The 22,880-nt window shown below is 43.6% G+C and overlaps 1 protein-coding gene and 1 long non-coding RNA gene across 3 annotated transcripts in view; one reads left to right on the top strand and one right to left on the bottom strand.

Moving 5' to 3' along the window:
* Window positions 1-4,923: 4,923 nt before the first annotated feature.
* Window positions 4,924-8,205, bottom strand: LOC117018142 (uncharacterized). The gene is made up of 3 exons (XR_004422180.1): window positions 8,110-8,205; window positions 5,245-5,322; window positions 4,924-5,070 (listed from the first exon to the last, which is right to left on the bottom strand). It is a non-coding gene; the product is annotated as an uncharacterized LOC117018142 (long non-coding RNA).
* Window positions 8,206-8,329: 124 nt separating this feature from the next.
* ACTR3B (actin related protein 3B) overlaps window positions 8,330-22,880 on the top strand; it is a 48,207-nt gene continuing 33,656 nt past the window's right edge. The window contains exons 1-2 of one of the 2 annotated variants that reach the window (XM_033098939.1): window positions 8,330-8,477; window positions 22,191-22,246. In XM_033098939.1, the coding sequence (XP_032954830.1) occupies window positions 8,434-8,477; window positions 22,191-22,246 (100 nt within the window). In that variant the 5' untranslated portion in view covers window positions 8,330-8,433. The remainder of the gene's footprint in view (window positions 8,478-22,190; window positions 22,247-22,880) is intronic. The other variant, XM_033098941.1, reaches the window with a different exon arrangement.

Below are 22,880 nucleotides of genomic sequence, written 5' to 3'. Positions count from 1 at the left end.
TTATTTTTATGTCAACAGGAACAAAACAAAGCTTTGCTGACATCTAATAGCCTGGTTGGTGGACATGGGTGAGCGCCTCAGCTGGCGCTGTGTCACTGATGGAAAGTGAAGAACAGGGGGTGCCCCCAGGGGCTGGCGGTGGCCCCTCACTGTTCCCCTGCTTTCAACACATGGTGAAGTCCGAGGTTAGGTGCACGTTGAGTGGCTTTGCGCGTCGTATCCTCGGAGACTGTATCTTCAGCAAAGTGTTGCAATGAGATGGGGAATGACCCTGAGCCTGTATCCATTTCCCCAGCAGCTGGCTCAGGAAAGCCACCCACTTACGATGCTACGTGAATGTCCTCCACCTTCCCAGAGTTGGCTACGTTTTTAAAGAAACGGGATCTAGAGTGTCCGGCAGTGACACTGAACAATGCTGGCATCTGTGGCCCTGGGATGTTCAATGCCCTTCTCACAACGTTGTTTGCGAATGAATCGCTCCTCAGAGGGTAACTGCTCCCGCATCTGCTTCCTTATGGGTCACCTTAACCACTGACGGTGCATCGAGGCATAGCAGCTGCACCTGGAAGTTCCTCCGGGATCATCTCTCTTAAGCTGGTCCCATTTTCTTCATCAGCTCTTTCCTTCTTCCATTCCTTAACCCAGCTTTTTAAGAGCCCCGGGATTTTTTCAGGGATACTTGGAAGGTAGAGGGCATGTGGGAAAAACTGGGGCCCCTGATGTGTGGGTGCTTGTTCAGTGACTAAGCCAGGGATTGTCTATATTTGTGGGACAGAAATACATGCCAACCAGGGACAGATGCCAACCAGGGACCGTGGGTGATGGATGACTGATGACTAAGGTACTTGTATTGTCCAAACTAAAAATTGGGACACGTACTCCGACAACTACAAATAAATTTACGGGGACAATGGGACCGAATAATTGAAGCTGGGATGTGTGCCAAAGATATGGCAGCTGAAAGAGCTGGGCAGAGAGAGCTGGAAAGAGGGGGCTCGCACTGCAGCGGGAAGAATTCTGACATTTCCATATCCCTGTGTCATAGACGAAGACAAAGGTGAAAAACCCGGCAACTCACCATGGCCCTTCCAAACACAACGGAGAAGGAGAGACACTCTCTCTGCGATCCAGCGGCGGCGAGCAGTGTGCCCCTGCTCAGCTCCAGACCGCCATTCCCAACCGCCTCTTCCCCGGATGTCCACCTCACAGGGGACCTGTGGATCCTTCTTTGATTTCAGTTCATGGCTTCACCATACATGGAGCCATCCAAGACCAAAATAGCAATTACCTGTCTTCCTCTTCCTCACTTAAAAAAAAAAAAATCCAACTGGTCCCAGAAAGCTTTTATTTCTATGTTCCTACCACTGAAATATCTTTTCCATTCTTGCTGTCATCATGACCCTCTACTTGAGCTACCTCAGTGGCACCCTAATGAATTTCCTCACATCCGGTGTCACCCTCCCGACTCCCTCCAGACACACACGTGCGCACGCACACACACACATTCTTCCCTCCTGAAAAATAATTGGGTATTTATTGTCTAGAATGAAGCACAAGTATTATAAAATAGCACTGAAGATTTTTCCCAACTTGACTTCAAACACTTCTTTCTAACTTCACCTCAACCAGTGCACCCCGGGTCAGCTCCCACTGGACTATGAGTCATTTCCTAAAAGAAGCCTCGGTGGGTGCCTTTGCAAACGCTCTTCTTCTCCCACTTTTCATTATTGTATTCCTAAATGTTTCTCCCTCTCTGGACCTTGTCCCTGTTTGCCTGAGCAGAATGAATTGTTCTCTCTCGGTGTTCCCTGCAACGTCCTCACTCTACCCAACATGTTTCTAGACCGACATGTACACACTTCCTCCTCTGCACGCCTTCCCGGGTATGCATCTTTAGACCCCAATCACATGGCTCACTGCCAGTACCTAAAAGGTACTTCATAATAAATGCACGAAGTCAGAGCTGAGATCCGAGCCCAGGCCGTCTGCCTTCCAAGCCCATACCTTTCACCAACGTAGACCAGTTAGTTCGGAATTACAGCATTGCTAGTACTGTGATGATATTGAGTCCTCGGTCACAAGGGAGACCTGGTAAGAGGACACGAATGATTAAACATAGCTCATCTCCACTCACGGAAAAACGTCTCAAACCTTAAAGTAATAGTGAGGATAGGGCTATTCCAACCCTTTTTGGATCCCTTAGTTAGTGTCCTAACAGCCAGCACAGAGCCATGTGATTGTGGCCACACAAATCTAAGGTGGAGAGAATTACTACCGAGGCTGCTGAGAATTGGGGCCGTGGTGACATGGAACACGTTCTATGACACTGTGCCTGGTATGTCTACAAACAAAACTCAGAAACACCCTTCCTCACAGATAAGGAAACCAGAGCTCAGAGACGGGAAATAACTCATGCAGAAACACATTTAAGTCTCTAAAACGGGACGTGAACAAAGTTCTGAAAGACTGCAAAATTTGGGCTCTTTCCATACTCAAACAGTAAAATTAATCCCATACATTTTTTTACTGGTATAAATTAACGCAATTAAAAATGTCTGGATTAAGACGACAGTGTGATTTTTCCCTTAACCGATTGCTATTTGGCACCATTTCCAACGATCAGCAACACTGGCTATACTTTCTGTTTGCTTAGAAACACCCTGCACCTTCAGAAGTAAGCAAGCAAAAGAAACAGTAAGACACGACATGGAAACGTAATTTTGTGCCCAGTTTTCAGACACTTATTGTTGCGATCAGAGTTTCATCTGGATGAAAAGACAGACTCAGCAGGCATGGGTTCTCCCTCCCCACCTTTCTATGCCATTCTTCCTTCGTTCCCTCCCCCGCTCACTACAACCTCAGTTCCCCTGCACAACTTCTGTCCCAAAGGACCAAGTCAGTATCTGGTGAAGAGATTCTGAAGTGGCATGGTCTTGGTTCATTCCTTGTATTATAATTACATATGAGTTGCTGCTGTGCTGCTTCTAAAAGAATGTTCTAGAATGGACATCATTAAGGAAAAGAGAGGCCCCTGGGAAGCCAACTCCTCCAAAACCTGTTGCTTGTGAGATTACACAATGGCAAGAAACATTTGGACTTAGCTCTTGGCAGTACGCTCTGTCCAGATTGCTTGGCATCCAGCTACACTACTCAGCAGTTTCATGCCTGTTGGCAAAAGTTACATTTTTATTGGCTACTACTCAGTCTCCACAATGTATAGTGACTGCCTAATGGGAGCTCAGGGGCATTTGTTACTGGAAATAGAAAACATTCAAGGTGAAGAGCTCAGATTTTTCAAAGTGCATGTGAAGTGATCAAAGGGCCAAGTTAGTCTGAAGGACCAGTCGCTGAGATTGCTTCTGGCTCTAACAAACATTATACCTGTGCTTACCAGATGCTGGTTGTAGGAACGCAAGAGCATTTTCCTGTTTTCTCACGAGGTCCTAACGAAGGTGCCCAGGACAAAATTACGTTTTTAATATACCCTAACTTGAAAAGTCTGAGCCTCAGTCTTCTTTTTTGATGAAGGGAGGTGTTTATAACATTTACCTCATGGGATTGTTATGAAGAGTCAACGTGATGATGTACTGAATGCTTTGTAAGCGAAGACGTTATCAGAACTCAGTTTTCCGTGAGAACTGGGCAGGAAGTGGTTACAAATCAAACCCCAGCACTGTACGGTGGGACAGAAGACCTTAATGAGACGCACATCTCCAGATCACATCACTGGGTCCTGACTCGTAGACATAGGCTTAGGGATTGATTCCTCAGTAGAGGCATAAAGAAGCCCTCAGCCTATTTTGTTGAAGGGAAAAATGACGTGGATTTGAATCAAAAGTGGAAGGGTGCGTGAGCTTTGGACAGAGTCTTGAAGGAGGAGATGGGGTCAGTGAAGAAGAATTCTCTAGACTGAGGGGCCTGCACGAAGACCTGCCAACACAGCGGGCTGGGCACGTGCTCTGCTGTGCCCAGATGTGGCAAGGGGCATCGTGTGAGATGAGATATGAAAGGTGACTCGGGAGCAGATCACAGAGGACCTCGAATGTCATAAGCAGGGTTGGGATCAAATTCTGTAATAATAGAGAGTCTCTCTGAAGGTTTGGGGAAAGTCCCTGAAGGTTTGGGGGAAGGAGGCTGACATGATGTACACACATTCTCTGTTTTGGCAGACACCTCTCAGAGCAGCACTGCTTGCCCCAGAGAAGTCTCAGACAGGCCAAAGCCTGGAGCCAGGGTGGCTGATGGACAGATATGCAGCAGTTCAGTTAAGAGCAGCAGGAAGACAAAAAGCAGGTCTACAGACAAGGGGAGTGGTGGGATGGGGTGAACAGGACGTGGCAGCTGAGTGGTACAGGACACGAGGCCAGAGAGGAGGGGGCGTCCAGGCCAGTGATCGCCCGCCATGGGGGAGGCAGAAACAGAGGACTGTTGATCTGAAGATGGTCAGGTCAACTTACCCACCTTGTGGTTTCGGGTCTGTTACCACCTCTGACACAGTCACCACGGTCTGGCCAATCGGCTGCAGCTGGGACCATTTTCTACCACTCCTGCCAAGACCCCTGGGAGGTCCATTGAGTGCAGTGACAGGCCCTTCCTCTTAAAGGAGAATGCCAGCTACTTTCAAAGGCATGCGGCACTCATTTTTGGGGACTCCTTTCTCTATTTGCATCCTATGGCAACAGAGAACACCCAGATCGCGCTTGGCTCCAGCTCTGTGATTCAAGATTCACAGAGCGGCTGGGTGGGCCGTTTCTGAAGACAGCCTTTCGTTTTGTGTGTTCTTTTTCCTTTTTGGCCCAGCGCAACCAGTTAAGTGCAGGACATTAGGATCACATTGTCCCAGCGCTCACGGACTAAACCCCATTCCATGGACGATCTCCAAGCCCTGATTATTTTATAAAGTAGTCCTCATAGGCATCAAAATGCATCAAAAGGTGTTTACTGAAAGTTCGGCTGAGAGTGGTGCTGGGTTGTGCAGCACTAAGGATAGTAGCTAAGAAAAAGTCACCTCGATGGCCAGAAGAGATGCTGGGTCCTGTACAGGAAGTGTTCTGGTTTCCACGTTTCTGCCTGTTGGGAGGGGAGAGTAGACGGCCATTGTTGGGTAGAAGCACAGTAAAGAGATGCCTTGCTAAAGGAAGCCAACTCAAATGTGCCTCTTGTTCCAAGGAGGGAGAATTTTGCGCAATATATGGGAGGGGGCCAAGCTCCCTTAGCAATGTAATTAATGGCGACTGTACTTACCGTGCTTCTCTCTGGCTGTTCTGCTCTAAGGCACTTGTCAGTGATGCCACCAGTCTCTGATCGATAGGAGTTTACGACCTAAGAAGAATATCACAGAAGAATACGTTGTACCATACAGAAGAACAGCACAAAAAGACAAAAAACGGTAAGAACACTAACACAGGAATGATACATAATATCCACTTGTATTTGCTTAAAATATTCAAGATACCAGATAAAAAAAGCACGTAATAGCAAGTGTGATGTGTAATTGAGAGGTTTAAAGATTGCCTAAAGACTTTCATTTGTTCAATAGCTATTCCTTGAGTGGCTACAGAGAGGCCAGGCAGTGCCCGATGAAGATAAAAAATGTATCCAACAGTTGTACTCTTAGACAGTTCTCATCTTAGTAGACAGTTCTACGCTTCTCCTGGGGTACTGGGGTGATGGAAGTGTGACCATTATGATGCCACCCAATAAGTACAAACGTGGAAGGATTCGCTGGCTCTCTCGGAGCAGAGGAGAGTGACAGTCTTTTGTGAAACTGAGGGACACCTTCACAGAGGTGGCAAAACTCCAGCAGGGGGAAGAGGAAGGTTTGTTTAAACGACAGTTCCAAGCAGAGGCTAGAGGAGTGAAAGGGCATAGAATGAGTGGGAGAAAATGGTTTAAGTAGGAAAATTATGAGTGAGGCAGAAACTATTGGCTGTCATTCCCCTTCCTGCTGATCAAACCCGACTCCAGTCAGGTACTGGCAGCCATATGCTTCAGAGGACACAAGACCCCCGTCCAGCCCGAGGGGGTCACCCTTCATAGTCTAAGCTGATCACAGTACCTCGGTTCCCTTTACCAATGGCTGCTGGTGTTATGAGGTGAACTGTCCCCGAGAAAGACATGTTAAAATCCTAAAACCTGGTATAATAAATGGGATCTGATCTGGTCTTTCTAGGCCTTTGCAGCTGTATTAAATTAAGATGAGGTCATTAAGGTAGCCCTCAATCCAGTAGGACTAGTATCCTTATAAGAAGAGGAGAACGCCACATGAATGCAGACATATGAGCTGGGAGAATAGCCTGTGACGTTGGAAACTGAGATCGGAGCGATGCACCTACCCGCCAACGAACGACAAGGATTATGGACAACCTGCAGAACCTGGGAGAGAGGCATTGTCCCCTGGGGCCTGCAGAGAGGGCAGGGCCCTGCGCACACCTTGATTTTGGCCTTCTACTCTCCAGACCTCTGAGATAGTAAGTGCCATAGTTTAAAGCCGCCCAGTTTGTAGGTAATTGTTACAATTGTTACATTTGCTTTGTTACAGCAGCCCCTATTGGAGCCAGGTGAATGGAGCCAGGTGAATAAGCTAGGGCCTTCTGGGAAAGTTTCCTTCCTCTCTCTCTTAGAAAGGAATCTGACGGGGCATTTCTCCCCCATTTTTGCCCATTGCAGTTGGTGTATGGAGCAGCTGTTGCAGCCATCTCACATCGCCAAGGGGGTAAGTCTGAGGACAACGGCCAATGTGCAAACCTGGTAGAACAAAACGCACAGGCCCACACTGATGACACCTGTGGTTGAGTTACCCTGGAATTTCTGGATTTCCGATCCTATGACATAATAACATTTGCTCATTCCTTGGGCTACCTTAAGTTTTCTGTTACCTGCCTTTGAAAACATCTTAACTGATACCTCTAAAGTTAGGGGTGTCCAGAGGAAGGAATGGAAGTCAGGAAATCTTTTATTTCCTACCAGCTTCTGACCATGGCCAGCACTTCCAATACGTCGTAGGCAGTGGGGACACTCCCCCAAAGGGACTTTCTTTATAATTAGCCCGTCCCAAGTCCCTATAAAGGCTTCTTACCTGGTGAAGTGGGCTGGGCCACCTATGAGTCTCGAGGTCCTCCTGGCCTTTGTACATGTTTCCCACCCAGAGACACGCAACTGCCCCACACTGTCCACCAGGGAGCTCTTCTCTACCCACTCACTGCGGTTCAGCTCAGAGCCCATGGCTTTGGGAAGGCTCCACTGACTGCCATGTCAGGGTTAGGGGCTCTGTGAGTGGTTTTCTGGGTACCCTGGGCTTGGCCATCCAGGCATCACCACACTAGTGCAACTGCCTGTAGACTGTTGCTTTCTCTCACTAGATTCTGACACGTTGAGTATGTATCCTGCTCACCATTTCATGCCCCATCTAACACAAGGCCTTTACTTCTTCTAGGGAAAAAAAAACCACAATGCTTTTAATACTACATAGTTCAGTTACATGAAATGACATCTCCAGAAAGCTCCTACAGGTTAACGTCAAGAATTTATGGAAAAAAAGAATTTACGAGAGGACACACAGCAGGAAGCAAGTGGGACTTTTAGTACCTTTATGACGTGGTAGGTGCTTGACCACTCTGGTCCCTGGTCTCAGTAAGAACTTTGGGATGATTCCATCTTTGATACTTGAAAAGATTTTCCCCGAATATAATGACCTTGATGTGGTGTTAATTCAATCTAAGGACATTCATTCCTTCATGCTGGCCATGCCTTTGTTTTGGATATTTCCTTCTGTTACATAACTTCTGCAGTGTTCTGCTAGGTGTAAGTCTACCAGAGTGTCTTTTCTCTGTATGGCGACGTTTATTCATTCATTCAACAAACATTTGGGTGCTTACCATGTATGCACCAAGTCCCCTGCATACCAGTGCAGTCCTGGGTCACCAATGGTAAGCAAACACGAGCTCTAACCTAGGGGAGCCTATAGTCCAGTGAGGGGACAGACGACAAATAAATAGCGAAGGAAAGCAATAGATTCCTGAGATACAGAGTAAGGTGCGAGGGGACAACTTCCCCGAGGTGACATTCGAGCCCAGACTTACAGGATGAGAAGGAACCAGGGAGACTTACAGATGAGGAGCCAGGCCTCGGAAACCCGGTCACGTTCACGGTAAGTCAGTTAAAAATAGTCCCCAATCTCTTCAAGGTTGGGCGTGTGGGCAAGGAAGCCGCGCCGCCAGCACTAAAGATGGCGGGGCGGGGGCGGGGCCTGGAGTGCCCGCGCCGTGATTGGCCGGATGGAGTGGCGTCACGTGGGCGGCCGCCGAGCATCCGGGCTCCCGCGGCGGCGCTGCGGAGGCTCCCGGGAGCCGGCTGCGCGGGGCAAGCGCGGCGAGCGGACGGCGGCGGGGCCTCCGGGGCCGTCGCGTGGGCCTAGCGGCGCGCGTGCCGAGCATGGCGGGCTGCCTGCCTCCCTGCGTGGTGGACTGCGGCACCGGGTAAGAGCCGCTGGCGCCCAGCCCGCTCCCGCCCCGGCGCCAGGCACCTGCCCCGCGCCCGCCCTCGCTCACCTGGAGGCCGAGCTGCGCCCGCGCGGCTCCCCGTCCCCGCCCCGCTCCTCTAGAGCCGGCAGCGCCGCGCGCCCCGGCCCCTCACCTTGACCGGGGACAGTCGAGGCAGACGTCCCCCGGCTCGCTCGCCTCCCGCACCGCCCTCGCGCCGGGCGGGCGCCCCCTGGCCTCAGCCTCCCGGGGAGGCCGGCGTCCGGCGGGTCGCTGCAGGCGCTGCACGTCGTGTGCCTCCCGCCCACCTCCCGGGGCCCTCGCCGGGCCCCCGCGTGCGTGCCGTGTCCGCCGGCTGAGGGTTCTCGCCCACCGACTTGGGGAGCTTTTCCCATCGTGACCAACTTGACACCTTTTTTGCAGCGCACTCTGCTCTCTCCCGGGACTGAATGGCTCACCCAGGCGACGCCCTCGCTTTAGTCGGTGTAGATTTGCCTTTTCGCTTAAAAAGGTTAAAAAAAAGGGTGGGGGGGGGGAGGGCCCCATTTTGAAACACAGAAAGTTTACATTGGGGAAAGCCTATTTGTGGTGTAGTTTTATTGTCCCTTTACTGTCTGGGTGTGATTTGCTTCTTTTGACGTTAAGATGTGCAGAAGAGACCGTTGGAAATGCCCTGTGCTTGCCGTGGTCCACGCTTAGCTGGTCTTGCGAAGGTGCTTACGGAGCCCGTCTCGCCGGTCGTTTGGAAATGCAAGGTTGCCTGCTTGCTTTCTAGATGAAGTACTGGTTAAAATAGCCTAGAAGTGATGTAGCCTCTTAAAGAGTTTTCAAGACGGGGTTGTAATCACTTCTGTCACAAAATGTTCCATGGCACGTTGCTCTCAGCCTTGATTCTTTTCTATGGAGAAACGCAGTTGGTTTGGTTTCCTTGACAACCTTGTGGGGGTGTCTTCTTTAGTTTGCTGCAGTCCATCTCCTACTGATTCTTTTTTCCTTTTGCTGCTGAAGCCACCGGTAGTGGTTACAGGCTGGAAAAAACACCCACAAAAATAAACTGCCTCTTTGCCTCTATACTAAGCTTTTTGAAATACGCACTGTACCAGAAGTCGTTTTGCTACCCAACATACAAGCCCAAATCAGCGCTGGTATTAACACCCCCAATTGTTAACTCCCTTACGCATCCCCTCCCACAAGCTAGTGTTCACCCCACACCCACTTGAGGTCTGCTTGTGTCAAGACTGAAGGCAACAGGTAAAAGTATTTTTCATTCCCAAAATGATTTTTGCTTTTGTATTTCTGGTCTTGTCAAACTGTTGGAATACAAGGCATGTCTTGGCGATAGGAACACAATAATGCTCACAGAGTTTGTCACCTTTAATATTAGTAAGCCGAGGGCCTAACTCATCATTCTTGCTATAAATATCCAAAATGGGGTGCCCAGTTTTGACCTTCAGAGGTACGTGATAAGAGTAACTTTGCTCTGTCCGAGGTGTAACTTCAGTATGTCATTGTTTTATGGCCCCAAGTCATGTTCTTGTCTCCAAGCTGCCATAGGCTTTGGTGTCAACTTAGAAACAGTGGCACAGAATCTTCCCAGTGGGTCTCACGTGGACATACTCTGTCATGGCAACAACTGGTCACTCATGAAGTCCTAGTGTCCAGTGTATGGCCAGAAGGAGCAGCCTGGAAGAGCCTTAATTTACTGAGAGCATATAAGTAGTTCTTACATTTCCCGGAGAGTTAAAATGGTTTTTGGATTGACTTTTACCTCAAAATAGGATAAAAAGGGGTGACATGCAGATAAAAGCAACCACAGCCAAGGAGAAGAGTGGGCCTGGGGAGTCCCCGAAGCTGTGGGCCGGTGGCTGCTGTAGTTTAGCCTCACATTTGGCCTTCGTCTTCCTGTCTGACAAAATTGTAAGAGCCATCAGCAGTTGTGTAATTCCTGTCATCAGGAAGGGAGAAAAAGGCCCGTTACTCTGGTGAAAGAGCTTTGTGTAGTACTGAATTCTAGAATAAAAATTCACACTGAACTATACATGGTAGACACTAATGATTTATTGGACAGCGTGCTAAAGAGTATTTGTTAGAGCAAAATACATTCCATCCTGGTAGCCTAGCATCCTCTAATAAACCCTGAGACCAGCTCTAACCTACTGAAAAGCTGCAAGAAGTGTACCAAAAAACTATTTGTTCATCCAGTTTCACCAACTATTAACATTTGCTTTATCATTTTCTGTATATCTATATGTATTATTATTTTTCTGAACTGTTTAAGTGTGGTTTTATACCAAAATACTTCAGTGTATACTTTCTGAGAACAAAGAGCTCTCACACAATCACAGGCGAAAGATCGAAATCAGATTTGACATCGTGCGGTAGTGTTCTCTTGTACGCAGTCTGGACTGACACAAATGGCCCCATTTATGTCTTACGGATTCTCACCTCTGCTCCCTCATCTAGCACCACAGACTGTGTTTGCTTGTCATCACGTCTTTGTAGTCTCATTTAACTGGACCAGTTCCTTAGCCTTTTTCTGTCTTTCAAGACATTGACATTTTTGGCAGCCAGTTGTTATGGATAATGTCCCTCAATTTAGGCTCATCGGTGCTTCCTTGTGATAGATATAGGTTATGCATTTTTGTCAGGAATGCCACAGAAGTGACATCAATCCTCCTTAGTGCATCCCGTCAGAAGGCATGTTCTCCCCTCAGTTTTATTGAGATGTAATTGACATGGAACATTGTGTAAGTTTAAGGTATACAATGTGTTGATTTGATACATTTATATGCAAAATGGTTACACATAGTGTCAAGCTAACACTTCCATCACGACACATAATTACTGGTTCTTTTTTGTGGTGAGAACATTTAAGATCTAATCTCTTAGTGACTTTCAAGTACAGTGTTGTTCTCTATAATCACTCTGCTGTCTCCCCAGAACCCCTTCATCTGATCAGAGTGCTTAAGATAGTGCTCGGCCTCGTGCTCAATGAGCTTCACTTGGGTTATTTGGATACGGTGATGTCCACTCGATTTCTTCACTGTATAGTTTTCCCCTTTGTAATTAATGTCATTTCTGGAGAGCTATTTTGAGCTTCTGTACATACCGTGCTCTTCCTTAAAGGTTCTCCCATTTGTTTTAGTACACTTTGGTGATTCTTGTCCTCATTGGTTATTATAGTGATAGTCACAAAAAATGTGATTTTAGAAAAACACTAGTATTATCTCCATTTGTTAATTGACATCTTACTATAAGGAAGCACTCTTCCATAGCCCCCATTTATTTAGTTGTCATCTGTATGGGTTATTTTATTCAAAGGGTTATAATCCATTATGTCATTACTACTATATGCTGTGAGTTATTATCTGTTATTATTTGTTTTGGTTCTTAAATTGTTCCAGATTTGGCCAACAGAATCCCATTCAACGTGTTTCTGGTGTTGTTCAGACATGTCCACATCATTTTTTGAGCGTTTTGCTACGTATTATTAAAAGACTGAAGTGATAACCTGTGCAATGCATACATCTTTTTTTCTTATTCTTTCTTTCTTTTTCTTTTTCTTTTTTTTTTTTTGCTGGAATATCTCTGGATAATATTCTAGACGTGAGATTTCTAGGTATAAGGGTGAATGTATATATAATTTTGCTGGACAGTGTCCAGTCCCACTCAGTAGTGTGTGTCTCCACCAGCAATGTACGAGTGTGAGAGCCTGTGTCGTCTTCAAATGCACCAACAGAGTCTACTGCCAATTTTTTTTACTTTTACCAATTAGAAGGTAAGAAGTGGTATCTTATTTCAGTTTTAATCTGGATTTCTTATATTACTTGGGAAGGTGAGTGTCTTTTCATATAGTTAAGAGGCATTTGCTTTTCTGTCTTCTGTCTCTTCATTTCTCTAGCCCATTTTTCTGTGGGTTTTTGGTCTTTTCCTTTTATTTTTAGAAGCTCTTCATATGTTAGGGTGTGTTTGGGGCCCCACATACCCCCCACAGGTCCAGTGATTTGCTAGGAACACAGGACCATAGTGAAAAGCTACAAGTTAGCACCCAAGGGGAAAAGCACATGAGGTAGGTCTGGAAGAAGCTTCCAGAGTCCTCAGTGGAGTCACACAAACGCGTTTGCTCAGCACCCAGTTGTGACAGCACAACAGGGAAGCTCATTAGAGACTCTGCCCTGTGTTTTTACTGGGGACTGGTCATGCCACCCTCTGCCTAGCACACACTGAAATTCCAGAGCCCCACAAGGAAAGCAGGAGGTCAGCATAAAATGTATTGTTTGCGTGGTTTGGGCACATTGTGGTCCACTCTTATCATTTAAGGAATGATGGGAACTCTCAAATTGGAGTGCTCATATGCCAGTCAAAGGCAAGGCTTGTGAGCAGGCTTTTCTAAGGAGAGCAGTCTTGGACCTGTTAACTCCTTTTTGCACCTATGGGTATTAACCCGTTGTGACCTAAGTTGCAAATGCATTCTCCCTATGTATTATTTGTCTTTTGCCAGGCAATGATTTTTTTTTTTTAATTGTTAGAACAGTTACATAGATTTCAGGTGAACAATTCTGTATTACATCATCTATAAATCCCATTGTGTGTTCACCACCCACAGTCAGTTCTCCTTCCATCACCATATATTTGTTGATTTTTTTTTTTTAAGCAATCAGATGTATTATCTTTTCTTGACTGTTTCTGGATTTTGAGTAATAGTTAAGAGGATTTTTTCCCCATTTCCACATTATATGGGTTTTTTTAAATTTTTTTTTTTTTTTTTTTTTTTTAATTTAAGTCTGTAATCCACTTGGAATTTATCCTAGGATATGGTGTGAGGAATGGACCCAGTTGCACCAAGTCTTTTTTCCTTTTGGCTATCTAAAAGAGAGGAATGAAAAAAACCCCGAAAAAACCCAGTGCTTGAATTTGCTGCCTTTATTGTATACTAAAATTGTCCGTGCCCTTGTGTTTATGTCTGGATTTTGTTTAGTGTGGCATCAATCTGTTCATGTACCAGCACCACAGAGTTTTAATTACTGAGGAGTTAGAATAATATTTGATGGGGTTGGCCTTCCCTGCCCGTCCGTTTTTTTAGGGTTTTGTCGTCTATTCTTGCGTGTTCCTCCTAATGAACTTTATAGTCAACTTCTCTCGTTTCACAGGGAAAATTGTCTGATAGCATTTTTATTTGGATTGTATTAAATTTATAAGTTAATGGAGACCATTAGTCTTCCCATCAAAGAACATGAGGTATCTTTCTATTAGTTCCAGTCTGTTTTGTGTCTTAGGAATACCGTGCCTGTCTCAGGTGGATTTCTTGTTACGTTTACACTTAAGCTTGCGGTTTTCTTTTCTGCTGTCATAAATGGTGTCTTTTCTTTCATTACATTTTTTGTTTTTCTTGAATACATTAAGGCTGTTTTTTTGTGTTAATTTTATAACCTGCTACTTTATAAAATGCCCTTATGAAATTTCCCTTTGATCTTTAGGGTTTTCCAGAAACAATCTTCATTGGCAAATGAAGATTGTTTTGCCTTCTCCTTCTTTCCATTTCTAGGATCTCTTGTTTTTTTTTTGTGTGTGTGTGTTTTTTTTTTTTTTGCAGTGGCCATTACCTCCAAAATAATATTAATTAGGAATGGAGTTAGTGGGCATTATTCTTTTGTGCCTTACTTTAATGGGCTAGCTTCTGGTGTTTCTAAAATAAGATACTGGCTTTTGGGCTGGTATAATCATACACACACACACACACATACAAATATATGTATATAAACATATGTGTATAAAAATCGTGAAGAAATTATCCATCAATTTCTGTTTTTTTGAATGTTATAACTTGAATGGGTATTGGATGTTGTCAGATATCTTTAACATAAATGAAACGTGTGTTGTTTTTTTCTTAGTCAGTTTTTGGGATGGATTATATTAATGGCTTTCTTAATATTGAACCACTCTTGCATTCTGACATGACCCCCACTTGATCATGACACATTATTTTTTGATGTGTAGGTAGATTCTGTTAATATTTTACTTAGATATTTGCACCAATATAAGTGTGTGTGTGTGCACGCGTGGATACTCTTTCTGGGTCTTCTGTTATTCATGTGTTGAATTTTGGGACTGTTTCTCTGATTTTAACTTTCTCTCTGGTTTTTCATCATTCTGTCTTTTTTCTTCTAGGGTGTTCCTCACTTTATCTTCTGGCCCTTCTCTTTAGTCCTTTTATTTTTGCCCTAAATTTTTAATTTTCAAGAGCTCTTTTTGTTTTCTAATTTTGTTTTACTAGTATCTTGTTTTTGTTTCTTGCGTTCAATATCTTCTCATAGGATATTGATGATGGTGTTTTTCTGCTTGTTTGTTTGCTTGTTTTTTGTGGTGTTGGTGAGGTTTCTTCCTATAGTTTCTGTTTCCTCCAAGTTGATTTTTTGATTTGTCTGTTTTCATCTCTATATTCAATAGTAGAGGCTTTACTCAGATGTCAGTAATTTCTGGCTGCCTGCTCATGATTAAAAGTCAGAAAATTAAGGAGCTGTTAGATGGAATCTCTGAATGTGAGGATTTGGCTTACTGATGTTGAGCTTTACCAAGGGTGACAGAGGTGGGTTGTTTGTTGGGGGAATTTTCTGGTTTTAGGATCTTTAGATTTCAGAGAATGCTGGGTTTGGAGAAGAGAAGTCGCCCAGCAGTGTGGGGCAGGGGAGGGGAATCCAGGCCCGGGGTTTGGGGCCCTTCAGTCACAGTTGCACAGGGTCCCATACGGCTCCCAGTTCTGGAGCTTTTGAGGACCCGGTTGTGTGTTGTCTGGTTCTCAGCTTTTGCCTCTGCTGGTTTTCCTACATCTCCAAAGCCAGGTACCACTGATCTGCTATCCAGGGCCAAAGTTTGCTCTGGCCTCCTCTTTTCTGCATATTGTGTGGTTTAACATATCTTTTAAAACATCATCTTGCTTTGCTTTTTGTGGGATTTTGGGACAGAGTGACTTTAGATGTTTAGTCCATCGTTTTAACTTGGAAGTCAGAATTCACTTAATAATGCTCAAAATCCACAGAGGCCACACATACCTCATGATCTTATGCTTACCAGACAGAGCAAAAAATGCTGCTCGTAGAAGGTGAGATGGACATGTACCATAGGTGGTGTTTCACTTACAGATCCAATAGACACCAGGATATTGGATTAGATAAAACAATAAACTTCAACATGCAAGGTGAGCTCTGTGTCCTATGAACAGAGACCACCCTTTTCTATTCAACAACCCAAGGAATGTTGGAAGAGCTTGATCATATATTAATTTACAGTGTACAGTGTGGGGAGTGTATTATTTAGAAACCTATCATTAAGATCTTGGAACAATTTTAGTTTAGTTTTATCAAAACCATATTCGCAGGTAATTGTAGTCACATTTATTTATTTATTTGTTAACTGAGAAACTTAGGAGAGAGTCGACCTGGTTGAAGTTTGGGGTTTGAGGCTGGACCTCATAAGGGTCTTAATCAAAAGAACTTCCCTGCAGTAATGTGGTTTGACAAACACTGTTCTAAGATGTGACATTTCCACTTTGAAACATAAATTAATTGCGCTTACATTGTCACCTTCTGCTCTAGCCAAATGGTTGTAGGAGGAATTTCAACTATATGTGTGTTGAGTTGACAGTAGTCAGATTAATTCTCCTGACTGCAGAAAGTTACTGCTGAGGAAAGCAGTGGCATTTAACAAGCTTTGCAGAAGGACTGTTTAAAATGTGTGGGGCAAATACGGATCGACTGTATTTATAGAAAGAGACATTGGAAGGTACACAAGAAGAGGAGTGGCTAGAAGGTAGCTGGGTGTAGGAGGGGGAGTGACATTTCTTACTGGCTACCTTTCTGTAGTGTTTGGAAGTTGGAACTAGGAGAACATATTTGTTTAAAAGGTAGAGTTGTAACTAACAGTCGGTATTGCTTTATGCAGCTACTGTTCTCTTTCCATATCTGTCCTCATTTCCATACCAGAAAAGTCCTCAGGTCAAGGGATGCATTGAGTTGAGACTGTGACTGGAATCTGTACATAGAGTTAATGTAGTTTTGGGAACGGGGCCTGCGCCCGCCATGCAGGCTGTCCTTTTGGAAGATAGTGTTCAGATAAACAAACAAGAAACCAGGGGCTTTTAACGTAAAAGTTACTGGTCTCGATTCCTTATGTACACATGTATCAGATACACACAGAATTGGAAGAGAGTAGGAAATTTTAGTATAGCCAGGGACTTCAAGTAGAAACTATGAAGGAAATATTCAGGAAAATAATTGGTGGATTTGATCATCTAACCTGTTTAAACAATTATAGTTCAGAAAACATACAACTGAAGATAAACCACAAACCGGGGAAAACTAGCGCTTTATATGAGCAAGTGTTAATATCCCCAGTATGTAAGTGTTCACACAAATTGATAAGATACTAAAACTCTAGTAGAAAAATTGTCTAAGGGCAATTCATGGAAGAAATATAGATTGCTAGTACACGGCAAATAACATTTGCTGGTAAACTGTTAAATAAAATTATTGAATAATGAGAGCCTTTTGTTTTGAATAGGAAACGTCCAGAAATGGTCATATGAACCATGAGGTAGGGATTGTGATTCTTCGCCTTTTACGGCCGTGAACCTGAAGTGTGGAGGATGGATTTACCGGCCTGACGTCACGTGGCCAGGGCTGTGTTCTGAACGCAGCGTTGCAGGCCCCAAGGACCCCCCTCACGTTATAAATACACTGTTCTGCCTCTACTTTCAAACTGTACTGTACATCTCTGTGTGGCAGTAACGTAGGTCTGCTTCCGTTTTGATGGCTGTGCGGCTTTTTATTGAATGATTGTAATGTAATGTATTTAGTAGATTCTCTGTTGATGACATTTGAGTGTTTCCAGTGTTTTGTTGTTTACAGTGTTTGTTAATTATTATTGTAACGCTGTAGTGGACATTTTTTTGTGCCTATCTTTGCACACATGTGAAAATGCTTCGTGTGGGGTACATTCTAGGAATGTGCTGTTTAGATGATAGGGGATAAACATTTAAAATTTGGACAGTGCGAAAGTTCCCTTTATGATGACTCTTCGACCTTCACTAACACCCACGTATAATTTACTACCATCGTCTTCAGTATTGGCCCAGATTTTGAATGTTTGCCATTAAATTTATAGGTGGATTTAGTGATACTTGATGTATCTTTTGAAAGCCTGACTCTTCCTGTGTGAGTAAGATATGTCTGCTTATTTATCTGTGTGTATATGGAGAGCTCTCCACACGCATCGTGCAGTTTCCTTTTCAGGGCAGTATTATTTCATGGTGTTGCCGTTATGAGTGGGATCTTTTCATCCAGTGTGTATTCTTGTTTTTTTGGGTAGGAAAGTTGTTGACTTTTGTCTCTTCACTTAGCAACTGCTCATCTTACTGAATTCCTATTGCTTTTAGTTTTTCATTTACTTTCCTTAGGTATTCCAGGTGTATAATTACGATTTACAAATAAATTTTGTCTCCTCCTTCCCAATATTATTCCTTTTATTTAGTTTGTGATTTGTCTTATCTACTTCTTCCAAAACAGTGTTAAATGAGAGCAATGATACTGGGTCTCTTTGACTTAATTCTGACTTTAATAGGGGTGGTTTTAGTTTTCTACTATCTTTTGGTTTGAGAGACCCCCCGCTCCCCCCAATCTCTTCCTAAGGTTAAATATTTCTGTTTTGAGCCTGTTGTTTTGTTGTTGTTTCCACTATTAGATTGAGCCTGGATTTCTTTTCACCACATTTTAATTACATAAAGTTTGAATTGAAAAGTATTTACTACATTTTTTTTTTTCATAGAATACCTAAGCACAGTGTTCTAAAGAAGACAAAATTGCTACATTTGAGTCCTTTCTTATGAACTCTGGCCAGTATTAAACTTCAACATTATAGGCACATTTTATTTGATTACGTGGTACATGATTTTGTTAGAATGTGAACGTGAAGGTGGGGAGCTTTCGTTATATAAACATGTAAAGATGATTGATTGCCTGTGGTATAGTTTAGTCAGTGATTCCTAAGCTGGTTGACCCTCAGAATCCTGGTGGGAGGGACAGATGTTTAAAATATAGATGCCCAGGCTCCTCTGTGACTCTGGGACAGGCCCTGAGAATCTCTTTTAGAAGCTTCCCGGGTGATCTAATCAGCCAGGCTCAGTACATTATGTCTAGAAGCCTACCCAGATGATCTTAAACTAGCCTGCCACGTAAAGTAGGCCTTTGCTACAATGAAACGCTCAATCTGAAATCATGTTTCTAATAGGTGAGCATTTTGTGAAACACTTTGGGTACCAAGGCCATCCCCACCCCTTGTCTAGCGCCCTCACAGGGTGCCTGCTACATAGTTTCTAGCTAGTAAACTGGTTGGAATAAAGATGCTTCTTTGTTTCCATAAGTGGTATCTTGAACACTTTCCACATTTAAGGTTGTGTTTTACTTGTTTCTTTTGCTTTCTGTTCTTTATGTAGCTGAGTCGTTTTTGTCTAAGATCACCTCTAATAGGGCATACCAATCTAGCACTGGGTTGGCCTTGGAGAGGTCACCAGGACCAGTTCTGGATGGTTCCATTTACGATGTTGTGTTCCATAGGTTCTCGCTGAAGTGGGAGATAGCTTTGTTGATGAAGATTTGATAAAAATGTTAAACTTGAATATCTCATTTAAAAAAATGGTGTTAAACATTCATTGTGTTGTGATTATTCAAAGTAACAAAACTTCAAGTGTCTTTGATGCTACTTAAGGAATAGCACAGGAAATTTTAAAGATATTAAATTACCAGAAAGTGATTTGAAAACACTGGCTCTTGCCAGTGTTTTTCATGATTTTAGTTTCACTAGGATGGTAAGGGAAGATCTCGCAGTAAGTTGTTAATACATAAGAATATTAATATATCTTAATGTCAATTTGCCTTAGTCATGAAAATCACTGTTTGCTAAGTGCTCTTGCTGCTAAAGTACCCATGTGACTATGGCAGAAGGCCTCCTGTGAAGGCTGTACTACCCACGAGGACGAGGTATCTCACATTCGGAACATTCTAGCAACTGTTGCTGAGGGGCACCATCAGTAGTGAGTTGAATTTTAGTGCCAAGGGCCTAAAAATGCTCTTGTCCATTTCTGCAGCCTGACCCTTTGCTGCTCTGGGCCAGTTTCTGAATTCAGGATACAAACTTGGGGGCAGAGATGAGACCCAGGCGTGGAAGGACGTCTGCCGTCCACTTGGTTCTCCACGTGTGCGTTTCCTGTCCGTGTGTCTGTGGTGTCAGTGTGTGCAGCAGAACGGCTGAGGTGACCTAGGACCCAGGACAGACCTGAAAACTTTCAAAAATTTCAATGAGCAAATATTTGAAACACAGAAAAATAATAGTAAAAAATAACAACTAAAACGTAGATAGCAAGCTAGGATTTGAACCCAGGCAGTCTGGTGCCAGAGTCTGTGCTCTTAACCAATACAACACACCCAACTTCCTTTCAGAAATACAGAAAGGAATACGACAGATGAGAATGATACTTAGCACCTGATTTTAATAAATGTTAACATTTTACTATATTTGCTTTCAGGTTTTATTATTATTATTATGAGTTAAAGTCGATCGGGGTGACAGTGGTTCGTAAAGTTACACAGGTTTCAAGTGTACAATTCTGTGATGCATCACCTATACGTCCCATTCTGTGCTCACCACCCAGAGTCAGTTCTCCTCCCATCACCATGTATTTGATCCCGTTTACTCCCATCTACCACCCCTTCCCAGTTTTTTGTGTTTTTTTTTAAGTAATCCCATTACACAAAGTGTTTTCTCATCTGTAAGAGACTGTATTAGACAAGGTGTTTGGTCTTTTCTGGTCCCCTCAGGTCCTTTTTCAGCTTTCCTCTTTGACACCCTGGTGCTTTCCTTAGCCGTCTGACAGTGATCACCTTTTCTCACATCTGGTGAGAGCTCATTCAGCTCCAGAGTGTGACCCGTGTCCCAGTCCCTGTGCTGGGTGGAGACACAATCAAGAAAACGGGCCACGTTGTGGTCATCATGCAACTCAGAATCTTAGCAGCGTGGGAAGGTGGATTTCTTTAAGTGCAGGCTGCATCATTTTTTTTTTTTGTGGGGGTGGGGGATGGGAGCGGGAAATGTGGCTTGTTAAAAACACAGACTTAAATGTGATGATTTTAGTGATTCCTGGCCCATGTGTTGGACCCCGTAGGCTTCTTTAGCCTTGGGTCAGTAATTCAGTCTATTTACGTATATTCGTTATCTGGAATATACTCCAGAAGATGGTTGAATCAGGGATGATCTGGAATTTTTAAATTGAGCATTATGTTGCCTTCCTTCTGGAAAGCCCCCAGGCTCTGGGTTGGCTTTGAACTGAACCCTCTCTGTGGGTCTTGTGAGCCCCGGAGTGAGGCACTTGTGGGAACACTGTACTTTGGGAATTTGTGGGACGTGGGAGGGCCCTCTGCTGGGTCTTGCCACTTAGAAACTCTGTAGGGCCTGCTCAGTGGGTCTCAGAGCCTGGCCTTGCCCAGCTCTTGTGGCACCAAGACCTCAGATCTCTGGAGACTGAGCAGTAAGTTGTGCTTTAAGTGGAGCTGGCTTGCTTTTTTTGTCTTCCCAAACCCTATTCATTCACTGTGTTCGAAAATATTAATAGGAAAGTTAGCATATGGTAAAATGCATTTAAAATTATAAAATTAATTGGTTAGAATTTGGAATGTATTACCACATCAAAAAATTAGTATCAAGCATCTTGAAAGCATTTGTAAAATAAAATGAATTGATAAAGGTACTTTCAACACTGCTAGCAAATATTTTTATTCATTACAAGCATCACGCAGAATGATGCTCGTTGTCCAGACTTTCCTCTTCATTACAGCAGGCCGAATCAGAAGGGAAGAGCTGATGAGTCTTCTCAACTTTTTATTTCCAGCAGATGGTTCCGAGTGGTGTACCCTCCCCCCGCCTCCTTTTTTAAATTTAGGAGATTAGCAAATGATTTTGGAACAGATAGTAGCATTTTGGCATTCATTTCAGTTAAGACTTTTGGAATCTATCAGAGAGTATCTTGACAGAAAATGGGCTCATCCTGAAATAAGACGATAAAGAGATGCTTCTGTCAGATATTCTCAGGAGGTGGTACTAGCTGTTTCTAGACATATGCCATGACATTTTAAGAAAATTATGTAATCATTTTCTAACCCCCCCAAAAGTTCACCAAGTTGGGAAGGATGTACCCTTCCTTGAAAGCCAGTTCGGGAAGTAGCACCTGCATATTTTGCTTTGGGTCTTTTTTCTGCTCACTAGCTGTTGGGCTTTGGGCAGCCTAATTTGCTCAGTGTTTCAGTTTTCTCATTTGCAAAATCGGGATAATATTTACTTTCTTCACAGGGTTTTTGTAAAGATTAAGCATGTAAAATCCTTTTTAAAGTTATTAGGGATACACAAGTGTAATTTGTATGTTCATAGATGTGTGCAAGAATTTTTCCAATAGAAACAAGCATAATATTTTACGTTTTTGTAACTGCTTGCTTATCCGAAATTAGTGTTTGATTCTCTGGCATCACAATTTTTTTTTTTTTTTTAATTTCAAGAGAATATTTTGAGACTTGCTATTTGAGGACTTGGAGAGCTTATAATAAGAGACATAGTGGGATGTAGGGGAGAGTATTATTCTCTAAACATGTGTCGATGACTTTGTGCTTTTAGGTACAGCAAGCTGGGCTACGCAGGCAACACTGAGCCCCAGTTCATTATTCCGTCATGTAAGTAAAGCTCCGCCCACGGGTTATAAAGGCTTGTGTTTCTCAGCATTGTTCTAAGCACTGTAATTCTGTTTCCCAAGGTGTACTAATTTACGTGCCATCTTCACTTTGGAGATTGTTCTGGTTCCTGGGGAGGGTTGTTTATTTCCACACTTAGTTCCTGAATGTTGTTGTTGGCTGTGCTGTGACCTAAACACCCCTCAGGCTTTTCGTCCTTCCTGGTCTCTTCTGTCACAGCCCTTTGTCATTGTCATTGGACTTTCTGTGAGGGTGACGAGTAGGGCCTTTCATCAATCAGATGTCGGAGCTGTTTGGAAGAAGTACATCTGGTTCTTGAAGGTTAATTTGTACTTTTTAAGTAAGTACAGGTTTATCAGCTTAGCATCTCTGTGGGCTGAATAGCCATTGTACTCACTGTTCACTCTATTGAAAGACTTTTTTGTTTTTGTTTTTTGAAATGAGAGGCCTGTTTTACTGTGTTAGGAAATGTTCTGTTTTTGTTTAAATTTTAGTCAGTAGAGAATGATAAACTGAAAAGAAGACATGTCCTCACATTTTCCCACGGGAGTCTCAAGGGTCAGATCAGTTGTGTAAAGGGTAGAATTCTTCTCTGAAACTATTTAAATTCTGGGTT

This window comes from Rhinolophus ferrumequinum, chromosome 26, assembly GCF_004115265.2.
Source record: "Rhinolophus ferrumequinum isolate MPI-CBG mRhiFer1 chromosome 26, mRhiFer1_v1.p, whole genome shotgun sequence".
In the NCBI taxonomy this organism is placed as follows: Eukaryota; Metazoa; Chordata; class Mammalia; order Chiroptera; family Rhinolophidae; genus Rhinolophus; species Rhinolophus ferrumequinum.
This window is presented reverse-complemented; position numbering and strand designations above follow the sequence as displayed.